This window comes from Laetiporus sulphureus (assembly GCF_001632365.1).
Source record: "Laetiporus sulphureus 93-53 unplaced genomic scaffold LAESUscaffold_12, whole genome shotgun sequence".
Classification (NCBI taxonomy): domain Eukaryota; kingdom Fungi; phylum Basidiomycota; class Agaricomycetes; order Polyporales; family Laetiporaceae; genus Laetiporus; species Laetiporus sulphureus.
In genome coordinates this window covers 238,966-252,770 of record NW_024468521.1, presented here as the reverse complement: position 1 = coordinate 252,770, position 13,805 = coordinate 238,966, and the positions used below count along the sequence as shown (strand labels likewise).

At 51.7% G+C, this 13,805-nt stretch overlaps 6 protein-coding genes across 6 annotated transcripts; 2 read left to right on the top strand and 4 right to left on the bottom strand.

The window, feature by feature from the left end:
- Positions 1-497: 497 nt before the first annotated feature.
- Positions 498-2,426, bottom strand: LAESUDRAFT_724144 (Aldo/keto reductase). The gene is made up of 7 exons (XM_040908553.1): positions 1,893-2,426; positions 1,694-1,837; positions 1,561-1,638; positions 1,348-1,498; positions 1,094-1,291; positions 857-1,032; positions 498-776 (listed from the first exon to the last, which is right to left on the bottom strand). The coding sequence occupies exons 1-7, from the start codon at positions 2,217-2,219 to the stop codon at positions 675-677; spliced, it is 1,176 nt and encodes a 391-aa protein (XP_040765880.1). The 5' UTR covers positions 2,220-2,426; the 3' UTR covers positions 498-674.
- Positions 2,427-5,028: 2,602 nt separating this feature from the next.
- Positions 5,029-6,040, top strand: LAESUDRAFT_649817 (chloroperoxidase-like protein; the record flags this gene model as incomplete). The annotated part of the gene is made up of 4 exons (XM_040904199.1): positions 5,029-5,215; positions 5,289-5,492; positions 5,558-5,759; positions 5,815-6,040. The coding sequence occupies 4 exons, from the start codon at positions 5,029-5,031 to the stop codon at positions 6,038-6,040; spliced, it is 819 nt and encodes a 272-aa protein (XP_040765879.1).
- A 729-nt stretch (positions 6,041-6,769) lies between these two features.
- On the top strand, positions 6,770-8,275 carry LAESUDRAFT_77155 (vacuolar protein sorting-associated protein 26). Its single transcript, XM_040913793.1, has 8 exons — positions 6,770-7,034; positions 7,088-7,160; positions 7,214-7,370; positions 7,427-7,591; positions 7,642-7,817; positions 7,867-8,009; positions 8,066-8,092; positions 8,150-8,275. Exons 1-8 carry the CDS (start codon positions 6,888-6,890, stop codon positions 8,153-8,155), a joined length of 894 nt encoding a protein of 297 aa, XP_040765878.1. The 5' UTR covers positions 6,770-6,887; the 3' UTR covers positions 8,156-8,275.
- A 59-nt stretch (positions 8,276-8,334) lies between these two features.
- On the bottom strand, positions 8,335-11,153 carry LAESUDRAFT_77405 (uncharacterized protein). The gene is made up of 6 exons (XM_040913817.1): positions 11,056-11,153; positions 10,767-10,890; positions 10,533-10,712; positions 10,118-10,475; positions 8,917-10,064; positions 8,335-8,853 (listed from the first exon to the last, which is right to left on the bottom strand). The coding sequence occupies exons 1-6, from the start codon at positions 11,062-11,064 to the stop codon at positions 8,396-8,398; spliced, it is 2,277 nt and encodes a 758-aa protein (XP_040765877.1). The 5' UTR covers positions 11,065-11,153; the 3' UTR covers positions 8,335-8,395.
- LAESUDRAFT_77371 (uncharacterized protein) lies at positions 10,740-11,691 on the bottom strand. The gene is made up of 2 exons (XM_040913814.1): positions 11,056-11,691; positions 10,740-10,894 (listed from the first exon to the last, which is right to left on the bottom strand). Exon 1 carries the CDS (start codon positions 11,545-11,547, stop codon positions 11,134-11,136), a length of 414 nt encoding a protein of 137 aa, XP_040765876.1. The 5' UTR covers positions 11,548-11,691; the 3' UTR covers positions 10,740-10,894; positions 11,056-11,133.
- A 144-nt stretch (positions 11,692-11,835) lies between these two features.
- LAESUDRAFT_736059 (uncharacterized protein) lies at positions 11,836-13,566 on the bottom strand (the record flags this gene model as incomplete). The annotated part of the gene is made up of 6 exons (XM_040910657.1): positions 11,836-12,130; positions 12,197-12,365; positions 12,428-12,698; positions 12,753-12,817; positions 12,873-13,093; positions 13,148-13,566. The coding sequence occupies 6 exons, from the start codon at positions 13,564-13,566 to the stop codon at positions 11,836-11,838; spliced, it is 1,440 nt and encodes a 479-aa protein (XP_040765875.1).
- Positions 13,567-13,805: the final 239 nt, after the last annotated feature.

The window sequence follows — 13,805 nt, the reverse complement described above, 5'->3', positions numbered from 1 at the left end:
ATTCAACCCTAAAGGCTAAGTTGATCCCAAAAGTCATGCGAGGTCGACGATACCATCTGGTGCGATTCCAGTGCTACGATCGCATGATTCTCAAACTGATGAATCTAGCGAGGTGGTTTGAAAGAAGTGCAAGAACCACGAGCAGCCTCAGTTTACCACTGCCATCGATATTGAGGGAATCTCCCAGGTTTAGCGTGAACTCCCAAAGGCCATACGAGGCAACGACATTGTCGCGCGCGACTCCTTCTAGGATCGCATGACACGTAAACTGATGAATCTGGCGACGTTCGCAGCCTGCATGGCTAGGCAAGCTCGAGACACAATGTAGGGATGGGTCGCTCGAGTCCGACAGCAATGGCCAGACTATGGACATCCACGTTTCGCCGTCCTTATAATGCGCAACTCAGATCTCTGTTTCACCTTGGCGCCATGAGTTAAATCGCCGCCATTGATGCCTCACTTACCTACAAGTGACATGAAAGCATGAAAGGAAGCTCCATTGCAAATGTAACTTGCACATCTGAGGTGGTAAGGGCATTCTTGACACTACAATTCAATTTCAGGATGTTCGATGTCTGGAGGACCTTACTGACAAAATAGACTCATAATGATATCAGACAGGATGCTGGCTTCTCTGCTCAGTTCTGTTCTCTGTTCATTTTCAAAGAAGACCATTACAATTTCTGTCCCGCGTTCGGCCTTATCGCCTGCTGGAACGGCCACTTGTCGAAATACCCCGCCTGCTGATGCAGTGATGCGTAGCTCGATCCATCGCCCTGCGATTCCACGATAGCGATCAGCAATCGACCTAATCCGAAGCAGGAAGAATGCTTCGTGAGACGTAAGAGAAACTCACAATCATGTCATACGGGAACCCACGATCGAACGGCAGCACGTTCTCGAGCTCCGCGACCTGTTCAGGACTCAGCGCGATATCGAGCGCATGGATGTTATCCATCAAGTGCTCGACCTTGCGCCCGCCGACGAGCGGGAAGACGTACGGCGTCTTCTGCATGACGTACGCGAGCGCAACTGGTCCAGCTCATCGGTCAGATTTTTGGAAGGAGAGGATCAGAGGAGTAAAAGGACGCACCAGCAGTGATGCTCTTCGCGCCCACGTCTTTTGCGACCTTCTCAAGTGCAAGGCAGACCTTGCGTTCGTCCTCCGTCCGTAACCAGCGGCCATCGAAGATCGTCCGGCCCATCTCGCCTGTCTTCTTTCGCCGCTCCTCCTCCGCATCAGTCCTGATCCTCCCGCCACCGAGGACGTTCCATGGCGCAAGGGCCATGCCTGAACCGGTAATTCAGTTAGCCCATAAGTAGAAGAATGTACGGTGAAGTACATGCCCTCCTGGCGTGCCATGGGAATGATTTCACGTTCGAAGTCGCGTTGAAGAATGCTCCATGCACCCTGATAGACTACGAAAGGCGTCTTTGCAGTGAGTCGCGCATACATGTTTGCCTTGGACACAATCCATGCGGGGGTGTCTGAGATGCCCTGTGTCAAAGGACGTCCTTATCAAGTTGACATCCATATTGAGGCGAAGGATGGATACGTACAAGATAGAGAACCTTGCCCTGTGCAACGAGGTGGTGGAGGCCATTCATGACCTCCTCGACGCTGCACGTCCAGTCCCACTACGCGAAGTATCGTCAGTGAAATTGTGCGAATAGTATGCGAAAAGATGCGCACCCAATGAACGTACAGAATGTCAATATAGCTAGTTCGGAGCTTCTTCAAAGATGCATCGACGGAAATGTGCAATGACTTCATGTTATTGCCCACATAGGAGGTCTTCTGCGGGATATCATCGGCGCGCTTGTAGCTCGTGGTGTACTGTGCCGGAAGAACTGAGTTTTCCCGTCAACTCACGAGCCCGCAATACGCGCACCTTGGTTGCAATGACCATCTGGTCCCTGATCCCACGTTTCTCCATCCATTCTCCGATGAACATCTCGCTCGTCTCGTCTTGGTAGTTGCTCGATGTATCGATGAAGTTGCCTCCCGCGTCGTAGAACGCGTCCATAAGTGCGAAGCTGCTCGCCTTGTCCATCTGGCCCATGCCGATAGAGGCCCATTTATCGCCGATGCTCATCGCACCAAGGGCGAGTGGTGAGACATGGATCCCTGCGAGCGGGGCGAGCTGGCGATGCCTTCCCAGCTTCGTCTTGGGCACCCTGGGCGGGACCCAAAAGGAAGGTTTGTCGGTGGTGGACATTGTGTATGTGCAAGCGATATATGGAGGGGCCCGGGTCGGGGGGAGGGTTTAGAACTCCAACAAGTGGGATACAAATTGCTCTTATAAAGGCTGAGGCCGTGGGGTTAAAGGACGTCATGAGAGTGTGGATGACGGAACAGTCCTGGTCGAGTTCGATCGACGCTGTGAAAGGAGTGTAAGCCATGCCGATCATAGTCCAGGTCTCTCATGCAGCTCAGTGGCTCTCAGTGATAGGTCGCGTCCAGGCTTCGCTCTAGAGAGGCAGAAGGGACGTAGTCTTCCGCAGAACAGGGCCCTGTCATTATTCCGACGGCTGCCAATTAACCCGTGGACATTCTCGGATAATTACATAGACCAATTCCGAGGTTCACAGACGATTTAATGCGGCTTCTGATTCTCTCCGCTTGAGGCCAGATGACGGGGGTGGCAACAAAGATATTATGGACGCTAAGGAAAGGTTCGCAGCTTCATCACTCTGAGTCAAGCAGGTAGTGGTGGCCACAGTCGGAATTCATGATGGACACTGATGGACGATCCCAAGCTAGGAATCGGGAATACGTGTCATGATCACGTGGTAGTGCGCGGGTGGCTGGCCGCTCATAATTAACCTCATCCTCTACGTTCCCTCTCTCTTCCATCATTTCATCTGCCCAACTACTCAACTTGACGCAAAAACATCGAAGAAAGGATATTTAGACTGTCCGACGACTTGACCAGGACCGACAGCTGCTCAACGTCCAACTGTCAGGTAGTTCGACGCCGCGTCGCGAACGCGCTCAATTCGCGACACGATGACCTTTCCAGGCTGTCTTTGCTTCTACGTTTTCAGCAGCCCTTTAAAATGATGTGTGCAGGCAGCTGGTCGACGTGAAACATCTCGCTGGAGACCAGACACCAAGACACCGCAAGCAAGTTACCTCCTGTGAGCACCGACCCTCGGCCGTCTTCCTGGGGAGTCTGAAAGTTTAAGAAAACATCATATCATACAGTCACATCCACGCTGACCCTTTAACACTGATCTCTCGTTAACGGTCGTTTTTCAGGTACATCAGCATTTTCTGGCTACTTCGACGTTGCGTTGGACCTAGCCGCTCATCAAGAAGTCCGGCTCTAACGCGTACTATAGGAAACTCTACGTCATGTACTCAAGAGCTTTGCTGGAATCGAATGCTTTGCCAGTGATGTCAGCTCTGGCAGCTGACACCGATTACGCAGGTGCCAGGGCAAACTGCAGAAAGGCGATGCTTGGCTGACAACAGCTAACTGGCGTCTTAAAAGACTGCACTGATCGACTCGGCAAGCAACGAGGAACGCTAGTTCAATTCGACACGTGTGGCTTTGATTCTAGTAATGTTCATGGTGGACGGCAACCCAATTCAAGGCCATTCTGGTCAGAGCTCGAAGCATTTGGAAATCCACAGTGGTCCTAGATGGCGCATTCGCTCTATGACACGTCGAGCTTAAAGTGCGAGCAAGCACTGTCGACATCCGGCACTGTCCATCTCAAGCTGCGTGCTGCATGGCTCAACTTTTAAATGTTTCTGAGCTGAAGTCTACAAGAAAAGGTTTTCAAGTCTAATATCATTGTAATGACGAGACGTTAGGCCTGGACATTTTTCTTATTGCTGCGACTCATGTGGGACAACCGGTCATATTGCGATCAACTTCAAACCTGTCCAGACGTTTTTGGCAGTATTCCGTGGTACGCATCAGATAACGGCGCCCGCCGTCGACTCAAGGTAAGCCCCTCAAGCTGAAGTCGATAAGTGTAGCAAGAGGCTGAATACACGCGTCTGTAGACCAGTTTTCACTCTCCGCAATAGAATAAAGTCAGAATATCGTGATCGTGCAAGACAGGAACAGTAAACGTGAAGCGGGTTTCTGTTGCCTCATAATGTAGTCATGGCCGGTAAGAAAAGGCCCGTTTTCAAATGTTACAGCAATCTCATCTGGACGGGGCTGACGGGGCCATCTACTGTGAATCTTTTGATATCTCTAAAGCAAGACTACTGGGTGCAATCGACACGGACTTTAATGGGTTTTATTCCGAACGACGACCGAACGACCGCCATGCCTTCTCTGGACGTCGAGCCGCACCGCGGATAACGGTCTCAAGGCTGAAATACATCGATTCACCAAGTCAATATCGTTCCCGAACATCAGCAAGTCTTTGACGGGACGACCAGGGCGATATGGCGTATATTCATGTTAAACACATTCGGACTTATCGACTTGGGATATAATGAAAGGTGGGCATCAATTCGCCTCGAGGGGCTGTTAAAGGGAGTATATCTCTCCCGCTTCTGGATTGCGCCGTGGCTCACTTTTAATCAGTCAACCTCAAGCGGCTTGTCATTGAATGACGTGGCTGTCACGTATCGTCATGCTCCTGAACATGCGATTATCCAACGTCCTTATGAAGTCCAAGCGCAGGCTCACGGCGTCTGTCAATTTCTCGTTGATTTATCGGTCGAAGCGACGATCGGGCATCATTGCCGATAACGATTACACAGACCACACATTCAATGTTGGCAGTCTTCCATGTGGGAATCTTATTGAGAAGGTACTGTTAGTGCAGGCGGTCACCTATAGGAATGCTAAGAGATGTTTTCGTGATGACTTAGCGTCGTCCGACCTTCTTTCCAGCGCTCGCGTTGGTATATAGCGAGTCCTGCGAGTGAACGTGCGTAGAAACCTCTTTCAGCCCCCTCACTATCTTGTATCATCCGCCATGCCAGACTCCGTTCTCGCTAATGCATTGATTCGCATCCTTGCACACGTTGTGTCGAATCTCATGTCTGCCCTCATGATGGGAGGTCTATTTATCTGGGATTTCGTGTTGACATTGTACAACCAGTTCGCTTCTTTAAAACCTGCCAACGAAGTCGTACCAGAAGGTTGCGCGGGAGCTGGCGGGCTCTGGCCGCAGTATGTACCACCTACTCCGACAGACAGTAGGAGCTCTTGTCCAGCATTGAATGCAATGGCCAACCACGGTAAGCAATACTTTATCTCCCTTGCCCGTCTCGGACCAAAAGTATATCGCGAGCTAATGTCATGTTGTACCAGGAATTCTCCCTCACTCCGGAAGGAACATATCATTTCGTCAGCTAAACACGGCGATTCACACTACGTACAACTTTTCGCCGACATTCTGCTTCTTCGTCCCCAACTACGCCGCGGGCATGCTCAACAAGAACTATTGGACGGATACGTTTGATCTGGAGGATATTGACGTGCACAATTGTATCGAGCATGATGCATCACTCACCCGTGCGTCTCAACGTCAGGGAAGGCAGATCCCGCGTTCAAAACTGATATCTTTTGCCATTTCTCAGGCGAAGATAGCTATCTCGTCGCAGACCAAACAAAGCCTTCAAAACAGCTAGTTGAAGCGCTTCTTGCTAGTGCCACAGGCCCAGGCGGTGCTTTGACTGCCGCAGACCTATCACGATACTCGGGGAAGCGTCGTATGGACGCCCGCAGAACGAACGGACAGTTTAGCATGTCGACCTTCCACAAATTTTTCGGAAGTTCCAAGTAAGGATTTGCACTTCTCATAGCATTTTCGTCGCGGCTGATGGAACTCTGTAAGCTCATCCACTTTCGTCACTACTTTTGGTGGAAAAGTTCAGGATCTCAAGGTGTGGCTTTTAGAAGATCGCATCCCCGATGGATGGCAATCCCGCGTCCGGCACTCTGGAGGCTTTACATTGACAGAGTTCCAAAGCACTGTCCTGACGATCGAGTTTGGGATCAAAGAGGAAGCGGATGACGCTTTACAGAGCTTGGGATTGGGTGGGTGGAGAAAGCGCGAATGAGTTGATTTAAGGGCACCAGCTGTGCCTATAACCTTCGTAAAGTTGCGCATCTTGCTTGTCTCGTATCTTTCACCACTTAAGATCGTGTGATGGTCCTCGACCGCAAACTTGTGCTGGATGAGGATATCCATTGGTCAACTATCTGACTGGATAACATTGTGTTATGTATGTAGCGTGTATTCAGTCTCGAAGTTTGAACGTACAGAATATCAATATAGCTGGTCCGGAGCTTATTCAACGAGGCATTGACGGAAATGTGCAACGACTTCATGTTATGGCCCACACAGAAGGTCTTCTGCGGGATATCGTCGTGGTGTACTGTCAGTGCCGGAGAAACTGAGTGGTTCCGCCAACTCACAAACCCGCAAGGCGCGCGCCTTGGTCGCAATGACCATCTGGTCCCTGATCCCACGTTCCTCCATCCACTCTCCGATGAACATATCACTCGTTTCATCTTGGTAATTGCTCGACGTGTCGATAAAGTTGCCTCCTGTGTCGTAAGAACGCGTCCATAAGTGCGAAGCTGCTCGCCTTGTCCATCTGGCCTATACCGATTGCGGCCCATTTATCGCCGATGCTCATCACACCGAGGGCGAGTGGCGAAACTTCAGAATTGCGACATAAGTTTGGGTACGAGACCGCTGTTGGCAGCCTCCGACAGGGTTAGGCGTTGAGTCGTAGAAGCCTTTGGCTTCCGATCCTAATAGATACAAACACATCATACACGTACCTAACACAGCGTCTAATGCGTCGGTAGCGCGAATGCTGTTCATCCTTTCTGTAATATACTGCATACCACCTCCACCACGGCGCGGAGACATTCTACTCTGAACTTAAGCCGGCGACAATGGCTGCATACTTCTTTGCATCACCAGTTGACGTGGACATCAAGCTCGACGGAGAAGATGAACGCAAGAAGGTGGATATGAAGCTGGAGAAAGACCGGACAGTATCATGTCCGGTCTATTATGATGGAGAGGCTGTTGCTGGTCAGGTTTGTTGGGACAGTCATTAGATAGCTTGTGCTGGAACAATGTGAGCCTTTAGGTGACCGTGCGTGTTCGAGATGGCAAGAAGCTAGCACACGAAGGTGTCAAGGTGGAGTTTATCGGCAGTATTGGTACGCGCCTCTATATGTCCTACGTGATGGTTTGAGCTTATGATTAGAGTCAGAACTGTTCTATGATCGTGGTCACCATCATGAGTTCTTGTCTCTGTCCCAAGAGCTCGCTGCGCCTGGAGAGATGCGCGCGGCACAGACGTTCGACTTCCTCTTCAAGAACGTGGAGAAGCAGTATGAGAGCTACCAGGGCATCAATGTGAAGCTTCGGTGCGCAGCTCATTGATCTTCTTTCTGTGTGACCAGGTCGTAACCACGACGTTTAGATACTTCATTCGTGTAACAATATCTCGGAGAATAGCGGACGTCACGAAGGAGAAAGACATCTGGGTGCACTCATATCGCATGCCTCCTGATAGCAACAATTCTATCAAAATGGAAGTTGGTATCGAGGATTGTTTGCACATTGAGTTCGAGTACAACAAGTCGAAGTGCGTTGCTGCACTCTTTCTGCCGGTTGACATGCTAACACGGTCCGTAGATACCACCTAAAGGATGTCATTGTTGGCAAAATCTACTTCCTGCTAGTACGAATAAAGATCAAGCACATGGAGCTCTCCATCATCCGTCGGGAAACAACAGGTGCACCGCCTAATCAGTACAACGAGAGTGAAACAATCACCAAGTTTGAGATTATGGATGGTGCACCAGTGCGAGGTAAGCAGTCATTGTCATAGTGATGGTCTCATCGTAACGCAGCACGTAGGAGAGACGATACCCATCCGCCTTTTTCTTGGCGGTTTCGAGCTGACACCGACGTTCCGGGAAGTGAACAAGAAATTCAGCGTACGTTACTATCTCAACTTGGTTCTCATTGATGAGGAGAATCGGCGATATTTCAAGCAGCAGGTACGTGTTCATAGATTGTACGTACCCATACTCTCGTTCAAATCGCTATCATGCAGGAAATTACCATTTTCCGCATCCCTGAGGTAAGCACCTTACGATAATCTGTCATCGCTGTTGCCTGACTGCTTCATTGCTGGCAGAATTGACCTGGATGGATACTGTACTCATAATATTATTGTTTATTCCTCGCTCGCATTTGCCACCCCCTACTGCTCGTGATGATAGATACGCAGGCTGGATCGTCAAGTCCTATGGTAATATCTAATGCCATAGGTAACATGCACAATGAGGTCCGTGTGACGGCGTAAATTACGCGTCGAAAAGGCCAAAGCTCTCGAAATATTAGCAACAACGTACTAGAGGCCACCTGCAAAATTCGAAAAAGTCTAGTCCTCAGATGTACTTTTCCTTCTTGGCTCGGCCACCAGAACAGTTGGAATCACACTCTTCCTCCTCGCGCCTGTGCTCCGTTTCCGTGGCCTTCTGCGAGGAGCCAGTTCCTGCTCAGAAACTGCACCCAGTTCGACTGCCACGCTGTCTCGAGTAGACATGCTGCTGCTGGTCGGGGTTGGTGTCCACCTCATTGGCGCATTCCCCACGCTCTTGATCCGTACTGGCATCGATCTCGCTGGAGGCATACTTCTGTCCTCTGCACCGACAGCTCGAGAGCCGCTGGCGTTTCCAATGTCCTGCAATGCCCTGCTCGCGCGCGCGCTGATCCTTCTCGCTCTCCTCTTGGTGCGTTCGGTAGAGGTGTTAGGCTCCTCAGGGCGTTGTGGGGCCCGCGGAGAGGGCATGTCCATAGATATGGGCGTCGGAAATGCTGCGGCTGTCTGCGACTCATCTTCGACGGTTTTAGCTGGGATGCCCATGCATTCAACGAGAGTGGTTTCGCACGAGAACTTACCGCTCATGCGCATCGCTGGGCTCTCCGCTGCTGCTTGCTGTGCACCACGTGTCTCACCAGTTGGTTGACCGGGCGTCTCCGGTACTGGGTGGTCCGCGCTTGCCAAAGCGCGGGCGAGCTGCTCGAAAGAGCGTTCTTGTCTGGCAAGCGGGCCTCCGAGTGTACCCACCGTGCCTTCGCTGCCGCTCGACTTGTGGGTGGAGAGAACCTCCTCCGGCATTGATCTCCGATCCGGCCGCGAGAACCACTTCGGGGTCTGTGGCGTATCGGGGAACTGCTCTGCGATTGCGTGAACAAAATCCATCGAGTCGGAAGGAGAGCTGGGCGTCCGCTCACGCCCTTGACGAATGGACTGCGGTCCTGAATATGTATGTCGAGCAAAAACGCGGTCGGCACGGACAACTGACGAAATGATAGCGGAAGATGGGGCTATGGAGAGCTGTGAATCAGTGGCACTGCGCAAAGGCGGTACACCGCTCGCGTCTTCTGTCGCATAGTTCGTGGGAAGCGACGGCAGTGTAGGACTGGAGCGACGTGCAGGAGCAGTGACGCCCAAGCCTTGCATCGCAACGTGAGCGGGAAGGGACTGCGTGTGCAGGTTATACGGGTCGATGTACGGGTCCACCTGCGTGAGCCTGACGAGCGAGCGAATATCGAGAAGGTCGGAGAACCGGCGTAGCTCGAGGATGGGCGGCCGGCCTTGCCCATAGTGGATGGTGACGCGCTGTGGCCGGGGTATCCGCGGAACTGGCGGGCCCGAGGTCAGTAAAGGCGGCGTGCCTGGCCGTGGGTGCACGTTAGTGGCGCGCGTGGACGTGTTCGTATTGCTGTAGGAGCCTGTTATGTAGGTAAATCCCGATGAGCCGCCCGCGTCTTCCGTTGCTCGGACTGACGAGCGTGGGGTGGCTCCAGGCTGGAAGCGAATGGAGATAGACCTAAGTTCCTCGACGATATCGGAAGTAGCGCTGGAGAGACGGTTCCGGATGGCCTGTGCGACTGGCCTCCCTGTCTCCGTATCGAGCTGGTACCCGCTGACTTTGTAGAAGGTGCTCTGACGTGGACTCGAAATGAGCGCGAGCAGCCTCGATCGGCGGCGTTGCTGTCCAGCTTCGAGCTTGAAGATGTGAAAGTCCTCGACGGTATCCATCCTGAGGTCCAACATTTGTGAGCGGCGAATGATTCAATGCGCCCGCGCACCTACCCGTTGAACACGCCGATTATCAAGGAACTATGTCCAAGCAGTCGAAGGATACGCCTTGTCAAAGCCAATGCGAAGCCTCCCTCGGCTAAGCCAACCATAGATTCGATGCTGCCCAACAGCGTGCCTGCGACGATCCAGCCAAGCCCATTGAATAGATGTGCCTTAAGGGCAGCTCCATTGCCAGTTCGGTTCGCTACCTTGATGTTCCGCCGATTCTCGAAGGCCTTTTCAAGTCGATAAAAGGCAATCGTGAAGACAATCATTTGAAATACGATGAGCAGTCCCAGAGTCAGACTGTCAAAGCCAATATGAGTGGCTTGGTCGACGAACCCGACTTCGACTGTGTTCCCGAATATTCCTGCCGGCCAAGGACTACCCATTAGCATTGTACCACGCATTGTCGAAGAGCACCTACGATACGAAATGCTGACAAAAGATGCTAGCTCGTTAGCGGCTATAATCTCGGGGATTAAAAACAACAGCGAGTATCTCGCGACGATCCGAAAGTGCTCTGGAAGCGTTGGAATGAAATCCGAGGCTGTGAAAAAATACAAAAAAAGGGTATACAATAGAAGCGGTATCGAAGATGCTGCGCCTATTCCGAGTATTCAGCGGCCCGAGATCAACAATAAGTCAAGTAACAACGGACCTGTAAGAATATCAAGCGGCTTGAAGACGCCAAGGGAACGGTCCACCGCAGGGATAACGTGCACTAGGAAGTCCAACAGGGCAATAGAAAAATACGCAAGGCCCTCGGACGTGAGCAATACATGCTTCCTGCGCGGTGTTTTAAATGAGAAATTCTTTGCGGTAGTGAAGGAATAGCAAATCAGAATGTGGGATACGACGGAACAGACCAGGATACAATGCCGCAACCGGGCGCTTCTTTCGCGCAACAGTCGCGGCGTCTCCCAAGTACTGCGTCCCACTTCACTCACCTGTCGCATCCACGGAAGACAATCATACCGATACAAAAGATAGCTTCAACGCCGGGGGGAATCAGTAGAATGGCAGACTCAAGTTCTGTGAGAGATTGGCAGCGCAGAATGGGGGCAAGAGAAAGACAGATGTCGAGCATCGAGCGTGGCCAGCAGTTCACACAACTCAGCAAGGATGCGGTGGCATCTCAGATGACAACAGTAAGAGGCGAGTAGGCAGCAAGTGACCGCAGACCACACTGGGAAGGGAAGGCAAAGGAGCGGAGTGGACCGCAGACTGGCTGCAAAGTCAAGTTGTGAACGGTGCGCCTGCACTGACGGACGGAGAGAGATGGAGAGGAAAGGAGTAAACATGCATGTCGGTGGTCCGCGAATGGCTGATGGTAGCGATACGTAAGCCTGGAACTCGACTTTCTCATGCGGCTCGAGGTCGACGGTCACCCTGGCAATACAGCGCCTTCCCGATCGGGCAGTGCCCGTCCACCGCACCATCAGCCACCGCAGTCACAGACGCGTTTCTCCATGGACAATGCCGGTCATACGCGACATTTCAGATAATCGTCCAACTAGCATGATGCAGCAGGCAGAGACCAAGGCTCATCGTTCTGTCTCGTGGATAGAGAGGGATCCGGGAATATTAGAGTTGCTGTGCGCTCCGCTGGGAAACCGTGATTGCGACTGCGATCTTACCGATCTGACGGCACCGCCAGCCTTTCGATAGATTGATCATACATGATGTTTTGCCATTCCAGGAACTAGAGAGAACAGGCTCAGCAGCAATTACATCACCCATTCTCTTACCTTTCGGATCTCTTCCGCTCTTCTCCTCACGATTTCAGCGGTGTCTGCACCCCATACCTCCTCTGGGGATTTCCCGCTCTTATAGCACTCAGCAATGTGCCGTTCGGCCTCGTTGAATTCCATCGGAACGCAATTGTCCAGCGTCAATGGCAGCTTGGGATCCCAACGGACCAGGACGGGACGTGACGGTACCGGATGCGGAGGAATAACGGAGCGACCTCGCGAGATATCGTCGAAGATCAGGCCGATATCGTCTTCGTCGATTGGAAGTTTGCTGCGCATGCGTGAGAAGAATTAAGCGTTCAGGAACAGCTTGAAAGTCAACAATATGATAACTCACTTTAAGGTATGCCCGATGAGCTTCTGTTCATGGCGAAGTAGGTCGCGATACAGCCGCTCGTTGAATTTCTTGCGACCTTTGACAGGCAGAGGGTTCGCGATTGGCTTTCCGGCAAGCTCGCATAAGATGTAGCTCGCGATGCTCAAACCAAATATAGAAGGAAGAGGTCCTGCATCGGATTGTCGATTAAAAATCCGCTGATAATATAGTCGAGTACGGTAGGTGACCCACCGAGCACTGGGAGTATGCGAACTCGAAAATCGTCGAATACCCCAAGTTCCTTGACGTCGCCTTTCTCGAACTCCTCCTCAGGCAATGGCAGCAATTTCACATCACTTGGGACTTCTGTCGAATACACGACCGGAATGCCGGATGCGACGCCTTGTAGGCGCAGTCTCCGGCGTACTGACCGTGCGAGAGGGTCGTAAATTGTGTCTGAAATGTCGCTGATTTGGACACGAGTGGGATCACATTTCGCGCCCGCACCCATAGATGAAAATATCTATCGTTGGTTGCATCTAAGCAGCAAGCTTGCGTTGTAATATTATAAACGTACCTTGATGTTATGCTCGTGGCAGTATTTGAGCAAGTCCACCTTAGTGCTGATGTTATCAATGGCATCTTAGCGTCATGATCAGTCTCAACGCCTTTCAGCTCAAATCGTGTGTAAACGTGCCTATGACCCAGTCTGCACCCTCCAGCAGCTCTCCACCCTGCTCCTTGCGCCAAATGTCGACTCTCGAGTCGACCTGCACCCACCGCGCTATCTGCTTCAAAGTGCGCTCGGTACACTTGACTTTCGGCGTGCCCACATCCGCGAGCAAGGCGGTAGCGTGTCTGTTCAATGACGATAGCGTGACGTAGTCAAAGTCGACCAGGCGTATTCTGGAGACTCCTCTGGAAATTCGCCATCAGCGACTCGGGACAACGTTGCTTCGTCAGAGAGCGTACGATCTTACGAGCATGACGGCGGCCCAGCTGCCTACTCCCCCACATCCTATGACGACCACGGTACCTTTCCTAATCTTCGCCATGCTCTCATCGCCAAAGAACGCGTAATTACGCGCGAGCTGCTCCCTTATGAGTTCCTCATCATACTCATAGTCCTCCCCCTGGAGTTTAGTCGCTAAAACAATCTCATGCTCGGCTAAGTCCTCTATACGAGGCTTCCATGTGGTTTTCGGCTCTGTAATGGGTAGGGGCTGGGAGTCGCGCCCTGCGAGCGAACGGAGGATCTCCTTGTCTAGCTCGCGTCTTTTGATTGCTTTCGCGTAATGTTGATACGCGCTTAACAAGCCTGCAGTGGTTGCGGAAGCGACAATTGCTGCAAATATCAGCTGCGTGTGATGAGAATGTATGTTGATGTTCATGACCGGAAGATGATTGTGGCGGAGGACAAGAGAACCGCTAGACGCTTTATAAGCGCCTATGCGGAGCCTGTGCATGATCAGGCTGAATCGGATTCCCGTGCTGAACGCTACCATCTCAGCGAATGATACTGCAATTCATGAACAATCAACGTCGATGCTCGATGTTGCAGCGCTCAATTTTAGTGCTTTGTTGTGTTCGAAACCCAAGATTTTCGTATTTTGACAGAGTAAATACATGG

Bases quoted from the DNA above. Each gene is read 5' to 3' on its own strand.
- LAESUDRAFT_77155 (XM_040913793.1), top strand. From the start codon at position 6,888: ATGGCTGCATACTTCTTTGCATCACCAGTTGACGTGGACATCAAGCTC. The intron at 7,592-7,641 runs GTGCGTTGCTGC...CACGGTCCGTAG, and splicing joins TTCGAGTACAACAAGTCGAA to ATACCACCTAAAGGATGTCA. The intron at 7,818-7,866 runs GTAAGCAGTCAT...CGCAGCACGTAG, and splicing joins GGATGGTGCACCAGTGCGAG to GAGAGACGATACCCATCCGC.
- LAESUDRAFT_77405 (XM_040913817.1), bottom strand. The intron at 10,713-10,766 runs GTCCGTTGTTAC...TACTCGGAATAG, and splicing joins GCCGCTTGATATTCTTACAG to GCGCAGCATCTTCGATACCG. The intron at 8,854-8,916 runs GTAAGTTCTCGT...AAACCGTCGAAG, and splicing joins CCCAGCGATGCGCATGAGCG to ATGAGTCGCAGACAGCCGCA.
- LAESUDRAFT_724144 (XM_040908553.1), bottom strand. From the start codon at position 2,219: ATGTCCACCACCGACAAACCTTCCTTTTGGGTCCCGCCCAGGGTGCCC. The intron at 1,639-1,693 runs GTGCGCATCTTT...TACTTCGCGTAG, and splicing joins ACATTCTGTACGTTCATTGG to TGGGACTGGACGTGCAGCGT. The intron at 1,499-1,560 runs GTACGTATCCAT...CCTTTGACACAG, and splicing joins AGGGCAAGGTTCTCTATCTT to GGCATCTCAGACACCCCCGC.
- LAESUDRAFT_77371 (XM_040913814.1), bottom strand. From the start codon at position 11,547: ATGGTGCGGTGGACGGGCACTGCCCGATCGGGAAGGCGCTGTATTGCC.